This window comes from Pleurodeles waltl, chromosome 7 (assembly GCF_031143425.1).
Source record: "Pleurodeles waltl isolate 20211129_DDA chromosome 7, aPleWal1.hap1.20221129, whole genome shotgun sequence".
Taxonomy (NCBI): domain Eukaryota; kingdom Metazoa; phylum Chordata; class Amphibia; order Caudata; family Salamandridae; genus Pleurodeles; species Pleurodeles waltl.
The window spans coordinates 365,763,055-365,785,971 of NC_090446.1; the positions used below are offsets into that span (position 1 = coordinate 365,763,055).

The following is a 22,917-nucleotide window of genomic DNA, read 5'->3' on the forward strand; positions in this document are numbered from 1 at the left end:
GGCAATCTTTATAGTGAGCCATTTTCAAATATGAACTAATAAACAAAAAAGTCTTTAAATTAGTTATTTTATGGAACTTGATTTGCATTTAGCATTGAGTGAAAATACTTCAGATATCTTGAGCTACATCGTTACACAGATTTTACCATCAATCTTTTCATTTTGAAAAGGGAGAACAGAACTCAACCATCCTTCCATTTATGCTGCATAAAGCTCATAAATCCAGCCTTATTTAACATATGTTAAAGAATTGTGAAGGAGACACACTTTTAAAATGCACCATTTAAAATGAGCACTATCACAAAAGAAATAATTAAACAGATGATCAGAGGAAAAGGATGTCTAACAATCTGATGCTAGTACTTCCAAATAGAATCATGATAAATATGTATGACTTGAGCCTCGACTTTTTGGCAGCCACAATTATTTCAAACAGACAATATATAGAGTAGCCTTTGAATTACCTGACACCAGAACTTGAAATACTGGACCTTTGCTTTGAAGTCTCTTACATAGGCTATTTGAGGTCCGTTGTCTCTGCAAATAGGAGAGAAAAAGAAGCTTATTAATTATGATCAAGATCACACATGCGTTATGTGGTGATTAACGCAAACAACTAAATGAGTTATGTTTGTTATACTGATGTACTAAAAGGTGAGTCAACTAATATTGTGGGTTTTCAGTCTGTTGAGCAATCAGGTTAGGCTCATCAAAACATTTGCCCATGCAAAACCTATTATCCTATGGTCTATAATAGACAAAACAGTACTGGGTGCACAACATAATTTCCTATCCAGAAATATAAAAGATGTAATTGTATACATTTTTACTTTGTTTGGTTCTGAAACTGCATGTTCTCTGGAATAAAGCAAATAGAGAAACAAGCTTTTTGTCCAATTCTATAAGTGATCAGTATGCCACACGACTGAACATTTTCTTGTGCAATCATGCCACAGTCAAAAAGAGGTACACTACTTCTACAACAAACAGAAAGACAAGCTATGGTATATAAACATCCTGAGTTATTAAACAAACTGACTGAGTATTGCTGTATATCACACAGCAAACAGTAAAACAGTAGGCTTCAAATCTTGAAGTCAACCTTGGATCCCTGTAAAGATACGTACACCGTGGATATCAACTGCATGAGTTGTAGAGAAGAGATTAGAGATATTTGCACCATTTAATACAATCCATTGCTCGTTTCTTTTTCCTAGTGCCTAAGGGAGGCTGAAAAGAAATTGTGGGAAACTGGTGTATTTCACAGGAAAATCATTTAAATATTCCCAACAAAGACTAGTGTTTGGAGAGCTCTTAGCCAGAGGCATTTTTAGCTTCACATGCCAGTATCTTCTAATACATTGGTACAATTGCATAAATAACATTCTTCCACACTGAACCGCCAAAACACAAACATCCAAGGCACCACACTAGTTTCATCTGTACGCAAGAAAGCAAGCAAAACTCTACCTACTATTGAAATTATATCAAATAAAGAGATTTGCGACATAACCAAAAATATATGTATTAAATGCAAAAACTTACAAGGCAGATTTCCCAGTGCGAGGATCAATGTACGTTGTAGTTTTTCTATTATGATCCACAAAATATGGAATACCATCAACTGTAAATCTCATTTCCCACCCTTCTGGCAATGGTTTTTCATTCAGATGCCTGGAATGAAGAACAAGTAACAGACCATGGCATGACATATTGGACAATTACATTATCTTAGATACACATTAAAACAGTTATTACGAATGATAGTATTTACTAAATGCAAATAGAAACTTAATATTGTAGACTATGTATTCCTAAAATTATGGTTACATTAAATTACTACACCGCCATCAAAACAAAAATGAGTGGGTTATAGTAGCCATGAGAAACTAACATTTATCTAACCTTCAAATGTTCAACCATTCCTTTTGGTGTTTGTATGTAAAACATCAATTCCATTGTCCAGGCTTCACATTGTTCCCTAATCACCCATGTTCTGTAGTAAAAAATCTCCCTAACTCCTTGCAGTTTCAAATCGCTGATACCATTAGGCATTTGCATAATTTCACAAACAGCAGAGTCAGAAGGACTTTGGGCTATTGCTGCCACTGCATTTCAACTGGAACTCCAGTTGGAACAGTTTGCAAGATTAGGGAAACAAAGGATACAATAAATCAGTTTTAAGAAAAGGCAAAAAAAAAAAAAAAAAAAAAAAACATTAATAAAATTTGTTATTTAACAAAATACAAAATAAACTACTGAGAGCAATAAATGGCTCACACACGAAATGGTATGGTGGTGCTTCACACAACAACGAATTTCAATTTCACACAAGTTAAAAAAAATAATGAATTAAACTTCCTTATACTTTACAGAGCAAGTCCCCAAAGTGGCATCAAAATCTATTTTAAGCAGCTTAACAAGTTAGTTCCCGCTACCGAACAAGGTGGCCCTGGCAGCCAGAGTTTGAGAACAGGGTGACTCTAAGACATATGGGTATTTCAGTTGTGAACAAGCCATACTGAGCATTGCATAGCCACCACCAACCTTTGGTCCACACACACACAATTAAGGTACTCAATTTCACATCCCTCACATTAAAGACAACTTTAGTGCTACAAGTAGTGTTTAACTTGTAGAAACTGCACCCATGCCTCCACACCTCTTAAGGTCTACCGTACCACAAAACTAAAAATATCATAGCTCCAGATCTCTAAAAAACAACCACTTTCCTAATGCAATTAGGTATTTGCCTATTTCACAATGTAAATCAAAGCATGAATGCACAGGTACTTTAACTAAAATGCTATGTCATCCAATAAGCAGTCTTACAAACCCTGATTAACACAGTCAACCACTGGTATTCAACACAACTGTAATGTGTAAATGCTTTGCTTCATTTGCTGGAATCAGGTCTTGAGCTATCTCTTACTTCCCGTATTGTTTAATCAACATAACAAACAAGTCAAATTAGGATTCTGCCTCTGTGAAATCAACTATATTAACTACTGATTTTACCTCTACGATCAAGGCCTGTTTGTGTCTCACTTCTACCGGTAGCAGCTGTCAATGGCTCTAAACCCAAAACATGTGGGTGATGGACAGATATACCTCAAACTGCAACAGGGATCAATGGAAACTCAAGTGGCAAATACTAGTTGTATTGGTTGTAGGCCGTTCACCAGGCTCATCCACTGGCCGAAATATCTTGGACCTTTTTCCAATTTCACTTCAGAAGGTGCATAACCTTGCTGTATCTTTTGAACATTTGGGATCTATTAGTGGTCACACAAAAGGATGAATGCGGAGTGCTGAAACTTTCAATGCACGTGTGGTTGGCAATGCTCTGGAAACATTCCTATGAAGCACTGTCTTTTTATCACTACTGTGCAAGCAGTCCTATGGAAGAATCAAAAGTTTTCCTGACTTTATATAAAGACAAACAACTTCATGTCCACACGTCCCTTCCTCATGAAGCTATATTGTGAGGTGCTTATTAACTGCATTGAGAGATTTCTAAAGCCCCAACATAAATGAACCCTGAAGACACGGTTCCTACATAGTGGCAACTGCAGTAGCAGCATTGGCCTTTGAAACACTATTGGTCTTTTACTGTTATAAAGTTCACAGTCACAGAATACAAAAAGACATTATAACCAGAATTGTGTGACCCAACATATATCTAACTAGGGCCTGATACATACCATGCACTCTGCAAACAGAACATAACAACTTTTGTACATCGAGTATATCCCTAGTACTTGGATTTTACAAGACGGTATCACATTTGTTTTTGTAAAGCGTGAAGGAAAGAGGGATGGCGACTCTGCTTAGGTCTTCAAGTGCTTTTAGTGCTTGTTTTGCCTGTAACACTTTTCAATGAAGTTTTCAAGTAAGGGTAGATGCGATGGCCTTGCCTACTTAAGGATGCAGCCACCACCATTAGGTTCTTCTTGAACACCATTATGATAGGAGTACAAGAGAATACATTTGAACAGGCAGTGCTTCTTTCACAAATGTGAAAGCTGGTATGAAAAAAAGTATCCTGAAAGACGTGTAGGAAAACAAGGTCTAATATATTCATCATGAAGAGAATGATTGCAAAATCTTTTTTTTTTTTTTTTTTTAAGTTCTGCAAATTTATCCCTGCGTACAAGTGCAAAAATGGTTTAAAGTTGACAGATGTGTCCTCTTCATTTAAAGAGTCTTTCCTTTTCTCTTTGAAGAGGCAAAAGATCTTTCAGATTAATTTGTTAGTAAGTCACAACAGTTTGAATTTGAATAGGTGAATAACAATCCATTTGCAAACGCAAAAAAGGTCCAGAGGCATGTGGTAGAATCAAGAAGCACCCTATTTCACCCTCCTTTTTCGTTTTCTTTTTGAATTTCAGAGTAAGCTCACCACAACCCCAGAGAGGTTACTTTCACTGGTTTACTCTCTAAAGTGGTAACATTGCTCCTTGAAATCATACAACCTTACTAAAGGACTTCACCCAAGTCTATCATGCTCTCTTTTTCTAAAGGGCATCACCAGTCCTAGGTACATCAATGATTTGACATACCTACAAATCTTAATCTGTTGCTTGCCTCAGCATTATTATTTCTGCTTTTACCTTCAAGCTTTGTTTTTTGTTTCACTACATCACGGGTACTAGCGGGTACAATGGTGGTGGAGAAATGTTTCTATGATTTCTTTGCGCCACAAATAACTAGTTTTTTGGGGTCCAAGGTCACTATATTCATTTCTCACACTGCTCAAAACATTGTGTATTAGTTTTGGCGCAGAGCTGGGGGGAGTTTGAGGGACAAACAGAACGATCTATCAAATGGCACAATAACAGTAAGTTAATGATTTTGGGTTTCTGTAAAGCTCATTTTCTGAATGATATTGTTCAGGTAATGCAATAAAATCTTACCTTTGCATAATCAAAATGATCTCAAAACACATCATGCACCTCTGTCTTTTAAGCTCCCGTACAACATGCCCTACTAAGCCAATTCCCTCCACTGCTCCTGGACACAGTATGCGAATAGAGAAGTAACAGCATGGCAGAACAGTGAAGATGGGGATGCTACTATTCCTTCTCATTTAATCTTGTTTGTTATTGTCCACGTTAGGAATCTCCACAACAGTAAAGATTGGACCCAGGTACTTCTGTCCATACTATTTAAAGGACAGGAGCACAAACATCCTGCTGCAAAGCACATTTTCTCATTCTTGTCGACGACTGCACACAACTGTATTCTATTTCAATACAGAAATGCAACTTATCTTCTGTATAATTGGTCTCTTTATTGTAGAGTTAAAACTAGCCTAATTTCTGCAGACCTTGAGGGCAAATAAGGTGTTTGTTTAGAAAGAAAAAAATACTTTGCTTTTCTGCAAATTTGCTACGTGGTCAATTCCAAAACATCATTCTCAAATAAGGTACCCTTCCCTTCAAGGGCTATTATTTTCAGAGAGCTAAAACAAGTCTTTCTTTGCACTTCTCTTGAAAACATTTGTTTTCCGAATGCTCAAGTTGTATGAGCTCAAACTTAAAGAATACACACAAATTTTCAAGTTGGCTTATAATGGCTTTTTCAAATGTTTACAAAGTCATTTAATGGAACAATGAGTAGATGTGGCAATTACAGTAAAAAAAAGTTAATTTCTCCTGACCACAAAAACAAGGCCAAATCTACCAAAAAACAATGCCATTTCTATTAACAAAGCAGTATCACAAGACTAGCAAAAAAATAATTTGAGATAGTTGCCACTGACTGCCCTTTTTAATACTCAAATGACAACACAACCTTTGAATGGTAATGTGGTAATATTAGCAACAAGCACCAATAACTCTTAAACTGATAATACATAGTGCCCTTCTCTCCAGAGCTCTAGGATATCCAGAGGCACCAAACAGTTTGTAGAGCTCAATGGAAGTCAGCTGCATATGCACCATACCTGGCTTGTGTCTACTCCTCTAGGTCAGTCTTTCTCTCCTTGCCTCTACGGCAGGGCAGAGCGACAAGGGCAGAGGGACATACACCATGAGGAAGGGTGCAATACTGACTATACGTAAAACTCAGGCAGAGCACAGGGGGGCCTCTCGGGCAAGGGTGAGGGCTGCCTAATGGTTGCTGCTGCACCGGTGGTTGGTTTCTCACAGGCCTGGGGGCTGCAGGTGCAGTGCTTCTCCAGACGTCGGATATCTTCGTCCCAGGCGGTTGGGGGGTTCTCAGGATTCCCTCTACAGACATCGTCGTGGGGGTGTAGAGAGGTCAGCCCAGGGTGGACACGTCGTCTGAGTCGCCGGGGGGGCTTCTCTGGATAGTTGGTTCTTCTGGACATGGGCTGGGGATGTCAGGTGCAGTGTAGTTGGACTCGCGCTTCTGGAGTGAGCTTAAAGTCCCTTTAAAGTTGGTTGTTTGGTCTTTTCTTTGGGCAGGTCCGCTATCCACTGGAGTTTCTTGGTCCTCTGTGAGTCAGGCAGTCCCCTGGAGTCTTTTCAGGGGTCGCTGGTCCTGCAGGACGCGTTGCTTCTTTTCTTGCAGCTTTCTGAAGTAGGAGATGGGCCAGTAGGGCTGGGGCAAAGTCAGCTGGTGCCTCCTTCTCCTCCCTGCGGGGTTTTCAGCACAGGAGTCCTTCTTTCTTGAGAATCTAAAGAGCAGGGTTCAGGGTCGCCCCTAAATACTAATTTTAGGGGTGTATTAGGGTCAGAGGGCTACACCCTCCATGTACCCACTCCCTCTGGGGAGGGGGGCACATCCCTATCCCTATTGGTCTTAATCCTCCAAAGTAAGCGGGAGGATTTCTCAAGGAGAGGGTTACTTCAGCTCTGGTCACCTTAGGGGTGGACCTGGCTGGAGGGGTGACTCCTCCTTATTTTTCTCATTATCCCTCAGGACATACCAGCAAAAGTGGGGGCTCGTCTGGGGGGCAGGCATCTCCACTAGCAGGAGTGCCCTGGAGCACTGCAACACCAGGCTTGAGCCTTTGAGGCTCACCACCAGGTGTAACAGTTCCTGCAGGGAGAGGTGTGCACCCCCCCCATGGTCAGAAACCCGTCTGGAAGTGGCAGGCTGGCACAGACCGCTCAGCCTTGCACTAGCAGCAGGACAAACATACAGGGTGCATCTCTAAGATGCCCTGTGTGTGCATTTTTCAATAAATCCCACACTGGCATCAGTGTGGGTTTATTGTGCTGAGAAGTGTGATACCAAACGTACAAGTTACGTACCTAAAATATCTGGTAGAGACATATTCTAAATGCAGATTCCTTGCCATGGAATATCCCCCAGGCGTCAGATTTTTCTTCGAGCAATACCCTTGCGTGTCGGAAGGTGGCATCGGTCTACTCCGCGGGCGTCATTGTCACTGTGATGACATCGGGAGTAGTATATAGATGCTGCCTTTGCACAGTGACGTCAGTTTCTTTTAATGACTTTCCACACCAAGCGCAGAGCCGCTAAGAACACTGAGATTGGTGCACCAGAGCTAAGGAACTGAAAGAGGAATCCCTGTCCCCAGAAATCAGTTTGCAAGCGTGAAGGATGAGTGGGCGGTAAGGAATGTGCAACCAGAATATGTGTCTACCAGATATTCATTACCGAAGTTAAGTAACTTGTACATCTGATAGAGCCTTCTAGCTGCGGATTCCTTACCTTAGAACAGATATCCAAGCAATGCCATCCTTGGTGGAAGGCTGCGAACCAAGATCATACTAGGAAGTCCTGCAGGACTGAACGACCAAAGTAGCCGTCCCGACGGACCTGACTGTCCAGGCAGTAATGTTTAGCAAACGTGTGCAGGGACTCCCATGTAGCTGCCTGGCAGGCATCCAGGACAGGAACTCCAGGTGCTAAAGCAGTGGAAGCACCAGTTGCTCGGGAGGAATGAGCACGCAAGCCCTCAGGGGGTTGCTTCTTGGCCAACACGTAGCACATTTTGATGCAAAGAAGCACCCATCAAGACATGGTACTCTTTTGCATTGCCTTCCCTTTTCTCACACCCACATCCCCAAAAAGTTGATCGTCCACCAGGAAATCTTTAGTATGATTAAGATAGAACGCCAACACTCTTTTTGGGTCCAGACGGTGGAGTCTCTCTTCCTCATGGGAAGAATGTGGGGGTGCGTAAAAAGTAGGCAGGGTGATGGACTGGCCTACATGAAAAGGTGTAACCACCTTAGGAAGGAAGGAAGCCTTAGTGCACAACACCACTTTGTCAGAGTGCACAGACAAGTAAGGAAGTTTAGATGAGAGGCCTTGAAGCTCACTCACCCTGTGAGCAAATGTGATAGCAACAAGAAAGACAGTTTTGAAAGTGAGGCGCCGCAATGGATAATTATGCATCAGCTCAATGGGAGTACACATTAAATAAGTAAGGACAAGATTGAGGTCCCACTGAGGCATGATTAATGGAGTGGGAGGAAATAAATGGATGAGTCCCTTTAGGAATCTACTTACAATAGGAGATTTAAAAAGTGAGCGTTGATCAGGTAACCTAATGAAGCCCGAAATGGCAGATAAATACCCTTTAAGGGAGCCCAAAGCAGATCCCCGCTGGGCCAAAGAATGAATGAACAGAAGAACCTCAGAGGGGCAGAGAGGGGAATCAACAGATTTGTTTGTACACCATGCCACAAATGTATTCCAACGACAGGCGTATACAGTTCTGGTTGAGGGATGCCTAGCTTCCAAGGTAACATCACAGAATTCGGGTGGGAGATCAAAAGTCGTCAACTGTCACCGCTCAATCTCCAGGCATGAAGGCGGAGACTGGACAGGTTCAGGTGAAGAACCGTCCCCTGTTGCTGCGACAGAAGATCTGCCCAAATAGGCAGTCTGAATGGAGGCTCAATGGATTTGCTCAATAGCCCTGGATACCAGACTCTCCGTGCCCAGTCCGGGGCCACCAAGATGACTTGAGCCCGGTCGTTCCTGATCTTCTTGAGAACTCTGGGCAGAAGTGGTATAGGTGTAAAGGAGACTGGAGTTCCAATCGAGACAAAAGTGTCTCCGAGCTAGTGCCGCCTTGGAAACTCCATTGCGCAAAACAGCTGACATTGCGTGTTCTCTGGGAGGCAAACAGATCTAACCAAGGCTCTCCCCACTGCTGAAAGAGACTTTGCACCACCTCCGGATGGAGACGCCATTTGTGATCAGCTGTGCATCGTCAACTGAGTTTGTCTGCTCTGGTGTTGAGGGAACCCGCCAGATGTTGAACCATCAGGGTAATGTCCTGATGTTCCTGCCATGTCCAGAGGCGTAGAGCCTCCCGACAGAGGGTCCAGGACCCTACTCCACCCTGTTTGTTGCAGTACCACATGGAGGTAGTATTGTCAGTGAACACCTGCACTACTTTCCTTTGAGAGAGGGAAGAAATGCTTTCAATGCAAGCCTGATCGCCCAGAGCCCCCAGAAGATTGATATGGAGCCCAGACTTCGCCTGAGACCAGAGACCTCTGATCTCCGCCTCTCCCATGTGGCCGCCCCAACCTAGAAGTGACGTATCTGTCACTATAGAGAGATCTGGTTGGGGAAGGAAGAGAGGGATCTGCTGTGGACCCAATGCGGATTCGAAAGCCACCACTGCAGGTCTTTCAAAGTCCCCTCTGATATCTGGACCATGTTGGAGAGTTTCCCCTGATACTGCGCCCACTGGAACTTCAGGTCCCATTGCAGAGCCCGCTTTTGCCATCTGGCATGTGTTACTAGCAGGATGCAGGAGGCCATGAGGCCCAGCAGCCTCTGAGTCAGTCTCACCGAAACCCAAAACCAAGGCTGAAAGATTGGAATCATAGCCTGAATGTCTTGGTCTCGCTTTTTGGGAGGATACGCCCGAAACTGCACTGTGTCCAGAACAACTGGGTCCAGAACGAGCTCTGATGAAAGGGAACGTCTGAGAGGAAATCAGGTGTGACTCTGGCACGATTATAGTGAACCCCAGCGTGTGCAGGAGGTTTGCTGTAGTCTGAAGGTGGGAGACTACTTTCTGGGGCGAGTCCGCCTTCAACAACCAGTAGTCTAGGTAGGCGAAGACTGACACCCCTAACCTGCGGAGATGAGCTGCAACCACCTCCATCACTTTCGTGAACACCCGAGGTCCGCTGGTAAGGCCAAAGGGGAGCACGCTAAACTGAAAGTGCTAGTGACCTACCACGAATTGTAAGTAACGTCTGGACAGGCAGGATGGGGATGTGGAAATATGCGTCCTGTAAGTCCAACGCTACCATCCAGTCTTCTGGGTCCAAGGCAGACAGAACCTGAGCCAGGGTGAGCATTTTGAATTTCTCCTTCTTGAGGAAGTAGTTCAGGTCCCGAAGGTCTAGGCTAGGACATAGGCAGTTGTTCTTTTTTGGCACCAGAATGTAGCAGGAATAACAACCACGACCTACTTCGGGCACAGGGACGTTTTCTATAGCTCCCTTGGCCAAGAGAACTGCGACTTCCTGGCGGAGAAGTGTCAAATGATCCTCTGGAAGGTGACTGAAGGATGGAGGCATGACTGGTGGAGCAGATTCGAAAGGGAGGGAGTAGCCCTTTCGAACAATCAGGAAAACCCACCTGTCTGAAGTGATGGAATCCCAGTGGGGCAGGTGATGGCGAGTCATGCGGGGCATAGGTGGACTGGGCAGACCTCTGGGTCCCTGTCCCACGTGGGATTCTGCATCCCTGGCCACGCAGAGGCTAGTTAGCATAGGTGGCACAGTGGCTGGGTGAAGGATGCGACAAGTAGCCCATTCCATGGCCACAAAAGGGGTGAAAAGCAGACTGTGGGGGGCAAGGGGCAGAGGAAAAGCTAAGGGCCCAAGCTGTAGCCTGGGAATCCTTGAAAAGGACATCGGTGAGGGCTTCATTGAACGGCAAAAAGGGTTCTAAAGTATAAGCCCCTGTCTGAAGCACCTCTGTCAGGACATTATACCTAACCTCTACCATAGGAAGCTCAAGGCTAAGGACCGCAGCTGCCCTAGTGACCACCATACCATAAGTTGCTCCCTCTGCCGTAGCCACGGTAGGAGGAGAAAGCATGCCAGTGTCCATAGAAGTATCCAGACCACTGGCGTTGCCCAATTCCTGAGCCCAGTCTATAGATGGGTCATCCTGGTATTCATAAAGATCTGGGGACCCCTCCAATCCCTCCCCAAATTCGTACACATAGAAAAAAGGGTCCGAATCCGACCTGGGGTGAATAGTCTCCATCGAAGACAAAGGCAGCATCGGTCGACTCTGGGATAAGCACGGGGGCAACATCGGTAGTGTGGACAATCGACCTGGCGCTGGGGAAGGTCTCAAAGGTGTGACCGGCACTGGTGCGGATCCACGAGCGGATCTGGAGGTGACCTCGGTGGCTGGAGCCAAAGTCGCCAGTGCAGAACCCGACGGCCCCTCAACCGAACCCCTTGGGCCCTAAGGTGCCATTTTGGGGTTGGTCCGCCCGAAGATGAGGCGTATAGCTTAATTAAATTCGGTACATTGGGCAGAGGTCGTCCGGCTCTGGAAAACTTGCGGAAGCGCAGAGCCGACCCAGACGCAGGCTCCGCAGACAGAGGCCGTGAGCGTCGATGCCCTTCCTGCATCGCGTCAGCGGAGCGACGGGGTGAAGTCGGAGAGCGATGGGATCTCTTCGGCGACTTCTTACCTGACCCAGGGATTTTGAATACGAGTGGTGATGGCTCCATGAACAGTCTCTAGACCTTCCTCTCGAACGAGACCGTCATTTACGCTGAGTCAAGTGCCAGGCTGCCATTAGCTTTTGGGACCGCTCCCTCAAAAGCCTTCGGGTGCATGGCCCGGCACTTGGAGCACGACTTCGGGTCATGGTTGCCCTTGAGACACAACAGACAAACCCGATGAGGATTCGTCACCGACATTGTGCGGTGACAGTCCTCGCGCGGCTTGAATCCGGTCTTCGGGGACATCCCCGACGCACCAAATATCTCACTGGAAAACTTGACAAAACCGTTCATGTCGGTCAAAAACAGACCATGGTAGCTTTTCTCTGGATCAGCGCACGGCGTATAAAGAAAATAACTGACGTCATCGCACGATGGGGGGGGGTCTATATACTACTACCGATGTCATCATGGCAACTACGACACCAACGATGCATGCAGAGTCGACCGTCGCCACCTACTGACGCGCAAGGGTATTGCTTGAAGAAAAATCTCCAGATCCAGTCTGACGCCTGGGGGAAATTCTAAGGTAAGGAATCTGAAACTAGAAGTCCCTATCATATTTCCCAGTATTCAGTGTAGACATTATGGGGCTGTGGAGTTCGTAATGACAGACTTCACTCAGTATGGCTACGCTGCAATTACAATGTCTAAGAATTGACTTACACACTGTAGGGGCATAGTGCTCATGCAGCTATGCCCTTACCTGTGGTATAATGCACCCTGCCTTAGGGCTGTAAGGCGTGCTAGAGCGGTGACTTACCTATGCCACAGGCAGTGGTTTGTGGGTATGGCACTCTGAGGGGAGGTTGGAGGCACGCACAAGAGGGGGGGAAGGAGGCACGCACAAGAGGGGGGGGAAGGAGGCACGCACAAGAGGGGGGGGAAGGAGGCACGCACAAGAGGGGGGGGAAGGAGGCACGCACAAGAGGGGGGGGAAGGAGGCACGCACAAGAGGGGGGGGAAGGAGGCACGCACAAGAGGGGGGGGAAGGAGGCACGCACAAGAGGGGGGGCAGGAGGCACGCACAAGAGGGGGGGCAGGAGGCACGCACAAGAGGGGGGGCAGGAGGCACGCACAAGAGGGGGGGGGCAGGAGGCACGCACAAGAGGGGGGGCAGGAGGCACGCACAAGAGGGGGGGCAGGAGGCACGCACAAGAGGGGGGGCAGGAGGCACGCACAAGAGGGGGGGCAGGAGGCACGCACAAGAGGGGGGGCAGGAGGCACGCACAAGAGGGGGGGCAGGAGGCACGCACAAGAAGGGGGGCAGAGGCACGCACAAGAAGGGGGGCAGAGGCACGCACAAGAAGGGGGGCAGAGGCACGCACAAGAAGGGGGGCAGAGGCACGCACAAGAAGGGGGGCAGAGGCACGCACAAGAAGGGGGGCAGAGGCACGCACAAGAAGGGGGGCAGAGGCACGCACAAGAAGGGGGGCAGAGGCACGCACAAGAAGGGGGGCAGAGGCACGCACAAGAGGGGGGCAGAGGCACGCACAAGAGGGGGGGCAGAGGCACGCACAAGAGGGGGGGCAGAGGCACGCACAAGAGGGGGGGCAGGAGGCACGCACAAGAGGGGGGGCAGAGGCACGCACAAGAGGGGGGGCAGAGGCACGCACAAGAGGGGGGGCAGAGGCACGCACAAGAGGGGGGGCAGAGGCACGCACAAGAGGGGGGCAGAGGCACGCACAAGAGGGGGGCAGAGGCACGCACAAGAGGGGGGCAGGAGGCACGCACAAGACAGGGGGCAGAGGCACGCCCAAGACAGGGGGCAGAGGCACGCCCAAGACAGGGGGCAGAGGCACGCACAAGACAGGGGGCGGAGGCACGCACAAGACGGGGGCAGGAGGCACGCACAAGACGGGGGCAGGAGGCACGCACAAGATGGGGGCAGGAGGCACGCACAAGACGGGGGCAGGAGGCACGCACAAGACGGGGGCAGGAGGCACGCACAAGACGGGGGCAGGAGGCACGCACAAGACGGGGGCAGGAGGCACGCACAAGACGGGGGCAGGAGGCACGCACAAGACGGGGGCAGGAGGCACGCACAAGACGGGGGCAGGAGGCACGCACAAGACGGGGGCAGGAGGCACGCACAAGACGGGGGCAGGAGGCACGCACAAGACGGGGGCAGGAGGCACGCACAAGACGGGGGCAGGAGGCACGCACAAGAGGGGGACAGGAGGCCCGCACAAGAGGGGGACAGGAGGCCCGCACAAGAGGGGGACAGGAGGCCCGCACAAGAGGGGGACAGGAGGCCCGCACAAGAGGGGGACAGGAGGCCCGCACAAGAGGGGGACAGGAGGCCCGCACAAGAGGGGGACAGGAGGCCCGCACAAGAGGGGGACAGGAGGCCCGCACAAGAGGGGGACAGGAGGCCCGCACAAGAGGGGGACAGGAGGCCCGCACAAGAGGGGGACAGGAGGCCCCCACAAGAGGGGGACAGGAGGCCCGCACAAGAGGGGGACAGGAGGCCCGCACAAGAGGGGGACAGGAGGCCCGCACAAGAGGGGGACAGGAGGCCCGCACAAGAGGGGGACAGGAGGCCCGCACGAAGGGGAGAAGGTACACACGACGAGGGGGGCAAAAGGCACGCACAAGACAAATGATTCAATTGATACAACAAATGATGTGACTTCGAAGTGAAAGAACTTTTTCAGCTCGAAGCAAAAATGTGAAAGGCTTCACAAAAACATTAGTCCAGCAAATACATTATTTGGTGGTGTAGCTTTATATAGCCACGCAAACCAGAAAATTAGGTTTCACATCCCTAAAATACATAAAGCTGATTAGTCATCTAGTAAAATCTGAAGACAAGACGATGTAATCTCCATCTAAGCAGAAAAGGCAAAAATATCATGACTGTACAGTGTGCAAACAGTGACAGAATACAACCTAGGTTAAAGATACATATGCAATAGTAAAACTGAGAAGAAATCCTTACCCTTGCGTCCTGGGGTCTTCCCACTGAGTAATTCGTGTAGTATGGTTGACATAATACACTCTACCATTGCTGTCTGTCCTTTTCTCTAGAAACAATAAAAATTAATTTTAACAATTTTAATTCCGATTTAATTTATAACCTAATGTACTCACTTAATACAATTCAAGGCATGTAATGAAAGCTAAGTCTAAGATATTTTCTCAAAAGAAATTACTTAACTGGTTACCACCCATTTAGACCTAAAGCCCAACCACCCAAACAGAGAAAAAAAAAGAACACCCCCTTTCTTGCAAGCACTCAGTCTCCGAGGAGCTACTCAATATGGCCGAATAAGAGTAGCCAGGGGTGACAAAGAAAAGCTGTTGCTTCTGGTCTCTCTACCAAACTCCTACAGTCATTGGTAGGTGGCAACAGATGATGATCAGAGCAGTGGTGTTGGCGATGCCTGTAAGGCCACAGGCTTGTAGAAGCTTCCAAGCCTCACATGCCACTTAGGGGACATGCTAGCAGTAGATGGTACCCTCCCACAGGGCCCTTGGTACCAGGGGTACCATTTACAAGGGACTTAACTGTGTGCCAGGGCTGTGCAAATTGTGGAGACAAAGGTACAGTTTTAGGGAAAGAACACTGGTGCTGGGGCCTGGTTAGCAGGGTCCCAGCACACTTTCAATCATAACTAGCAACAAAAGGCAAAATGTTAGGGGGTAACCATGTCAACAGTGGCATTTTCCTACAAAGACCTATTGGAATGGAGTGCAAACGGTTTGGAAAAAACTGAACTAAAAACAGAGCATTGGTCCGGCACCAAAAAGGGTTCCATGACATCACATTCAGAGAGGTTCTGATGTCCAGTTGGAGCAATGGTGCCACCTGCCTGAACAGGACCATTACTTTACTTAAACCATTCCAGACACTGATGCTTGGAGAGTTTCAAGAGATGTGGAATCTGCAGGCAGAAGTATCCAACAGAAACTGGGTACATGTGGATGCAGGAATAGCAGGGAGGTCACTTTGGAAATCAACTGGCTACCGAAAGACATGCGACCACAGTGCCTATAATATAAACCCCAGAAAAAAGATGACTTGTCATAGGGGACCAGACAGCCATCTCTCTCAAACTCATGCACATTCCCATCCCGGTTCACTTGACACATACCAATAGGGGGTTTCAAACTGCTGCCAAAAGGGATGAATTCAAGACAGGGCAAGAAGGTAATTGTAGAACATTTAGAGACACATATGTTGGGAATCAGTTTAGGTCATTTGAAGAATGTGGGAGATTGTTCAACCTCACATGAATTGGGCCATGCAACTGACCAACAAGGCAGCAGCAACACAGGAGCTGGCAAGGTTTGAAAACATGGTTGTCTCTTCAGAGAAGATTGGAGAAGTTTGTTCAAGTCAATACAAGTTTCTTCTGGGTAATGACACTAAGGAACAGAAACAAAGAGAATGCCTTGGAGACTGAGTGACATCACATCTAACAACAAGGTGGTGTTACAAAGAGTAACCTCAAACAAAATGATGTCCTGGCACCTCACACTTAAGAAATTAAAGAAAATGTTCCCAAAAACCAGCAATAGCTATTGGAAAGGGAGTGGGGAAGAGGGGAACCAGCTGTATTTTTTGTGAACTGTCCCAAACTGGCAACTTATTAAAAAGACGTTTTAACAACAATAAAAGAGGTAGTATTGCTTGTTTCCAGAGGAGCAGGTGTTCTTTTTACTGGGTCGGAAACAGGAAAATTGCTGAGTTATGTAATCTAGAATGGAAACTAATCTTCCAGTTGCTGGCAGCGGCCAAGGATGTTCTTTAAAGAAAAAGAAAGTAAACAGCACTACACATGCTATTTGGCACTAAAAATAGGAAGCAATACTGGCAAGGGAGTATCAAACATTTTGGTAAATAATAAAAATATTTTGTTTTTTTGTCACAGATGCCAGTGCTAACATACATAGACAAGTGGAAAACGTATGTTCTACACAGGCTTAGTGCACAACACCTTTTTGATTGAAGGGCTGACAAAAGCACTTATGAACGCAACCATGAAAAAGATATTACCTGCAGTACACTGGAAAACTAAATTTCTTTTTGCATCCAGTAAGGGGGGGAATTTAGTTATGTCTATTATATTATGTGTTTAAATTAAACTTCTTTCTTGAATGAATAGTGAAGGTAATGTGTTATGTTTAAGGTTATAGTAGCGCATACAACACTCTTTCTTTGGATAAAATAAAATAAATAACCAAAAGAGAAAAAATTCAATATTTCACAGGCAGCTCACTGAAATATATGAAACATTAAAACAATAAAAAATATGAACATCACTAAACGCTTTATCACAGAACCACAGTTTTGAGTTACAACACAATTTCACAAGTCGAAGCATCAAACAAATGCATACAACGGACGCATCCAGAAGTAATACAAATACCTATGACATCCGCCCCTTCATACAGTGTGTCTAAGTCTAATCAAACATTGAGTATATTTCACAATTGATTTATTTTCCGGTCATGGATGCATATCAGCACTGACTTCATTGTTAGATAGTGTTTTGTCCAACAGGTCAGAAGTACAAATGGAGTAGTGAGTACAAAACGAAGAGTGACCATGCATGTAAAGAACGAATAATATTAAAGTGAAAGATATCTATAACAAACACTGGCTATCCTCAGACTGATTTGTGGGAGCTATATAGTATGGATGATGTGTGGCTTCAATTGAATTTAGAAAAGCTCCAACCTTCCCACTAAAATTACATTTTTTATTTATATTGGTTTGCAAATTATGTAAAATGTGTTAACATTTGTGTATTTTTTTGATTAATTCTTTTTTTTCCTGTATTTTATGTGTATTTGTTTTCAACTCCAATCATCAACAATATTTAACCCATTCGCTGCCAGGCCTTTTGCCCCTCCTGTGCCAGGCATTTTTTTGCCTATTTGGGGCAGTTCGCGCTTAGGCCCTCATAACTTTTTGTCCACATAAGCTAACCAAGCCAAATTTGCGTCCTTTTTTTCCAACATCCTAGGGATTCTAGAGGTAACCAGACTTTGTGGGTTCCCCTGAAGGAGGCCAAGAAATTAGCCAAAATACAGTGAAAATTTCGTTTAAAAAAAAAAAAAAAATGGGAAAAAGTGGCTGCAGAAGAAGGCTTGTGGTTTTTCCCCTGAAAATGGCATCAACAAAGGGTTTGCTGTGCTAAACTTAGCAGCTTCCCAGCTTTCAGGAACAGGCAGACTTCAATCAGAAAACCCAATTTTTCAACACAATTTTGCCATTTTACTGGGACATACCCCATTATTGCAATTTTTTGTGCTTTCAGCCTCCTTCCAGCCAGTGACAGAAATGGGCATGAAACCAATGCTGTATCCCAGAAACCTAAACATTTCTGAAAAGTAGACAGAATTCTGAATTCAGCAAGGGGTCATTTGTGTAGATCCTACAAGGGTTTCCTACAGAAAACAACAACTGAAAAAGAAATATATTGAAATTGAGGTGAAAAAAACATCAATTTTTCTCTACGTTTTACTCTAACTTTTCCCTGCAATGTCAGATTATCGAAAGCAATATACCGTTACGTCTGCTGGACTCCTCTTGTTGCGGGGATATATAGGGCTTGTAGGTTCATCAAGAACCCTAGGAACCCAGAGCCAATAAATGAGCTGCACCCTGCAGTGCGTTTTCATTCTATACCGGGTATACAGCAATTCATTTGCTGAAATATAAAGAGTAAAAAATAGCTATCAAGAAAACCTTTGTATTTCCAAAAAGGGCACAAGTTAAGGTGTGGTTATTTGCACATCTCTGAATTCCGGGGTGACCATACTAGCATGTGAATTACAGGGCAATTCTCAATAGATGTCTTTTTTACACACACTCCTATATTTGGAAGGAAAAAATTTAGAGAAAGACAGGGGCAATAACACTTGTTTTGCTAATCTATGTTCCCCCAAGTCTCCTGATAAAAATGATACCTCACTTGTGTGGGTAGGCCTAGCGCCCGCGACAGGAAATGCCCCAAAGCACAACGTGGACACATCCCATTTTTTGACAGAAAACAGAGCTGTTTTTTGCAAAGTGCCTACCTGTAGATTTTGGCCTCTAGCTCAGCCGGCACCTAGGGAAACCTACCAAACCTCTGCATTTCTGAAAACTAGAGACCTAGGGGAATCCAAGATGGGGTGACTTGTGGGGCTCCGACCAGGTTCTGTTACCCAGAATCCTTTGCAAACCTCAAAATTTTGCTAAAAAAAACACATGTTCCTCACATTTCTGTGGCAGAAAGTTCTGGAATCTGAGAGGAGCCACACATTTCCTTCCACCCAGCGTTCCCCCAAGTCTCCCGATAAAAATGATACCTCACTTGTGTGGGTAGGCCTAGCGCCCAGAGAAGGAATTCAGAAATGCCCTAAAATAAATTTGACCCCCCCCAAAAAAAAACCTGCCCGGGAGTGACCCTTGCCTACGGGGTCGCTCCCCCAGCAGGACATTGGCACCAAAAAACAAATCCCCGGTGCCTAGTGGTTTCTGCCCCCTTGGGGGCAGATTGACCTAAAATCGGCCAATCTGCCCCCAAGGGGGCCAGAAATGGTCTAAATACAATTTGCCCCCCAGGACAGCGACCCTTGCCTGATGGGTCGCTCCCCATCTCTAAAAAAACAAACAAAAAAAAAAAAAAAACAAAAAAAAAAAATTTGCCCTGGCGCCTAGAGGTTTCTGCCCCCCCCCCCCCCCCGGGGGCAGAAATGGCCTAAAATAAATTTGACCCCCCCCCCCCCCCAAAAAAAATAACCCTGCCCGGGAGCAACCCTTGCCTACGGGGTCGCTCCCCCTGCAGGACATTGGCACCAAAAAACAAATCCCCGGTGCCTATTGGTTTCTGCCCCCTTGGGGGCAAATTGACCTAAAATCAGCAAATCTGCCCCCAAGGGGGGCAGAAATGGTCTAAATACAATTTGCCTCCCAGGGGAGCGACCCTTGCCTAATGGGTCGCTCCGCACCTCTAAAAAAACCAAACAAACAAAAAAAACACACAAAAAAATTGCCCTGCCGCCTAGAGGTTTCTGCCCCCCCCCCCCCGGGGGCAGATCGGCCTAATAATAGGCCTAAAATAATCCCCCCCCCCCCCCCCCCAGGGAGCGACCCTCGCCTAAGGGGTCGCTCCCCTTGAAAAAACACCCTGGTGTCTAGTGGTTTCTGACCCCTCCCCCCCCAAGGGGGGCAGAAATGGCCTAAATATAATTTGCCCCCTAGGGGAGAGACCCTTGCCTAAGGGGTCGCTCCCCACCTTAAAAAAAAAAAAAAAAAAAAAAAAAAACATTAAAAAAAAACAAAACAAAAAATGATCCCTGGTGCCTAGAGGTTTCTGCCAGGGGGGGGGGCAGAAAAGGCCTTCCCGAAAAATGCGCCCCCCTGGGAGCGACCCTTGCCCAAGGGGTCGCTCCCTTATGTCAATTTCTGGGAAAAAAAAAAAAAGAAATCCCTGGTGTCTAGTGGGGTTTCAAAAGCCGGATTGCAACGCATTTCTCTTTCAATCGCGATGGGGGAGGCCCCTGTGACAAATCAGCGCGCGCTTGCGTGATGATGTCACGGGGGGGGGGTGCACCCAAGTTCCTGTGCGCCTTGGACGAGGTGACCGAACGGGTTAAGCCGGGGGCCATGGCTTCCAGTAGTGCCTCCGGGAGGGTTTCTGGGATTCCAATAATGATTCGGTGGGGGTCCCTGGGTTCCAGTAAAGATAAAGTGGGGGGTCCACAGACGCAAAAGATTGAGAACCACTGCAATATAGGTATGTTTCCCAGGAAAATCATAGCTGTGTCCAGCTAGCCCTTGAAGTGTGGCCTGATATTGGAAAAAAGGGTTCTTTTAGCTTTTGTTTAACAGGTAGAGATGCACATAACCCACCTGGTGATGCCTGACTTAGAAATTGCATGACCTTTGAGGCTGTGAAAAGGCTACAAAGAGTTTTTGTGTTTTACAGAAGGATTTGATCCTCTCTATATAATACAGAAGAGCAACCAGTGTATTAAGTGCTCTTTCAGCTACTGAGATGGGTCTTGGGAAAGACTGGGCGCTTGATAGTTGAACTAGGGTAGAATGGAGATACCACCTTAGGTAAGAATTTGGGGTTGGTTCTAAGACCAACTCTGTCACTGTGGACCAGGAAGAAAGGTTCCTGTAGTGCGAAGACCTGTAGTTCACTTAAACGTTTAAGTGACCTGATGGATACCATTGCAAGGAACGAACTTCAGAAGGCAAGAATACAGTGGAATGAAAGGAGAAAACAAAATTGAGATTCCAGATTGATGTTACAGGCATCCTTGGTGGAATAATATGCTCAAGGCCCTTCATAAAAGATTTGATTAGTGAGATGATTGTGAAGAGGGAGGAGCTTTCCATGTTCTGCATGTATGCAACAATGGAGGCTAAGTGTTGCCAAATAGATAAGTAGGCTAATCACAACTTTAAGTGTAGGAGGTAACAATGCCTTGCTCCATTGGGTAAAAGAGTTTATGTGGTTGGGTTACAATAGTGGATAAAATGCGTCCTTTTAGAAGCATAGCAGGTGTATGGAGTGGGCCTACAGGGTTCTTGGAATATGTTCATGCACTCTTGATGTAGAACAAGGTAACCAAATTCTGGGACATCAGGGGCCAAATTGCCAGGTTTATCTGTCTGGCTTTTCCACGATTTTGTGCGAGAAAGGTTTGTGTGTTGGGGAGCTTCTCATGAGTTGCAATTAACATTTCTAGAAGGGTTGAGAACCATGGTGGTCTGGCCAATATTCAATCCATGAGGGTGAGGGAAATTTGTCTCAGCTTCCCGACCACGTACAGTATCAGAGGGAGAGGAGGAAAAGCTTAGGGAAAAATCTCTGACTAGATCAAGCACAAAACATTGCCCATTGACAGGGTGTGCTGAAACTGGGGGAGAAGCCTAGGCATTTTGCACTTTCTGTGCTAGGGTCAACAGCTGAAAGGACAGCTTGCCTCCTTGTTTTTGAAGGTAAAACATGACAGCCATGTTGTCCTTTCGCACAAGGACTCCCTGGCCTGGAATCTGTTGGAGAAAGGCTTTGAGAGCTAGATGAATGGCTAACTGTTCCATACAGCTGATGTGGAGACCATGCTGGTGAGGTGGACACAGACCCTGGACTGTCATGTCTTTGAAGTGTGCCCCTCTGCCGGCTAGAGAGGCGTCTGAGGTGATGGTCACTTGTAGAACCGGGTCTCTGAGGACCTGCACTGCACCAGGTTGCTGTTGTTCCAACACAGCATCAGCAATGAGTGCTGGCCCATATCAACACTAGATCCTGTAACTAACCCTGCGCTTGTGACCATTAGCTTGACAGGCACTCCTGAAGTGGGCACATATTCAGTCTAGGAATGCATGAGCCATTCTTCTTAGAAGGCGCATTACAATGCACACTGGAAGTGGATGCAGTGCCTGAAAAAAAGGTGTAAGCCGTAGGAATGCTTGCACCCTCTGGGAGCTGGGGAAAGGTTTGCCCACAACTATATTTAGAACTGACTCTAGGAAGGGTTGAACTCAGAGAGGCTTAAAGTGAGATTTTGTGTTGTTTACTGTGAACTCAGGCTGTACAAGAGGGAGACTCCGGCCTGGGTGTGGGCTAGAAACTCCTGCCTGCCTGCACTCCTGATCAGCCAGTTGTATAGGGGAAGATGCAAGTTCCTTCCCTTCTGAGGTGAGCAACTGCCACCGCTAAACATTTGGTGAAAAGCCTTAGAGCTGTGATGATGGCAAAGGGCAGCACTTAACTGGTAGGCTTGACCGCATACCATGAGGTGCAGATTGTGCTGATGGGCTGGACTGACAGGGATGTGAAAGTAGGTGTCCTTCAGGTCCAGTGCAGACAACAAGTCACATTGCTGCAGCGGGACAATCACATCTTGTAAGGTGACAATGTGGAAATGCTGTGACAGTAGGCATCTGTTGACAAAGTGGAATGAGGAAGTGCTGGGAGTACAGGGAGTTAGACACCTTTGCCATGGTGTTGACAGTCGGAGAGCCAGAACCTCCTTTTGCAGTAACAAAAGTTCTGGGCTGAGGGTATAGGTGCGAGGAGGGATTTTTGATGGGGTTAAGAGGAGCTCTAGGTAGTAGTAGTAGCCATGCTCTATGATGGATAGCACCCACCAGTACAAGCAGATTTCGTCCCAGCAGGGGAGAAATCCCTAAAGTCTCCCTCCGACAGATGCAGTGTGATCAGAGGGAATGAAGGGCAAGTCAGCTCTTCCAGGTAGAGGCTTCCTTATTGCGAGTACCTCTGCCTCAGCCTTTGGAGCTATT

At 46.5% G+C, this 22,917-nt stretch overlaps 1 protein-coding gene across 3 annotated transcripts in view; it reads right to left on the reverse strand.

Moving 5' to 3' along the window:
- ITCH (itchy E3 ubiquitin protein ligase) overlaps positions 1–22,917 on the reverse strand; it is a 779,961-nt gene that overhangs the window by 258,901 nt on the left and 498,143 nt on the right. For all 3 annotated transcript variants that reach the window (XM_069243816.1, XM_069243814.1, XM_069243815.1), the window contains 3 exons: positions 14,602–14,686; positions 1,546–1,674; positions 465–537 (listed from right to left, as the gene is read on the reverse strand). In XM_069243816.1, coding sequence (XP_069099917.1) covers positions 465–537; positions 1,546–1,674; positions 14,602–14,686 — 287 coding nt within the window. The remainder of the gene's footprint in view (positions 1–464; positions 538–1,545; positions 1,675–14,601; positions 14,687–22,917) is intronic.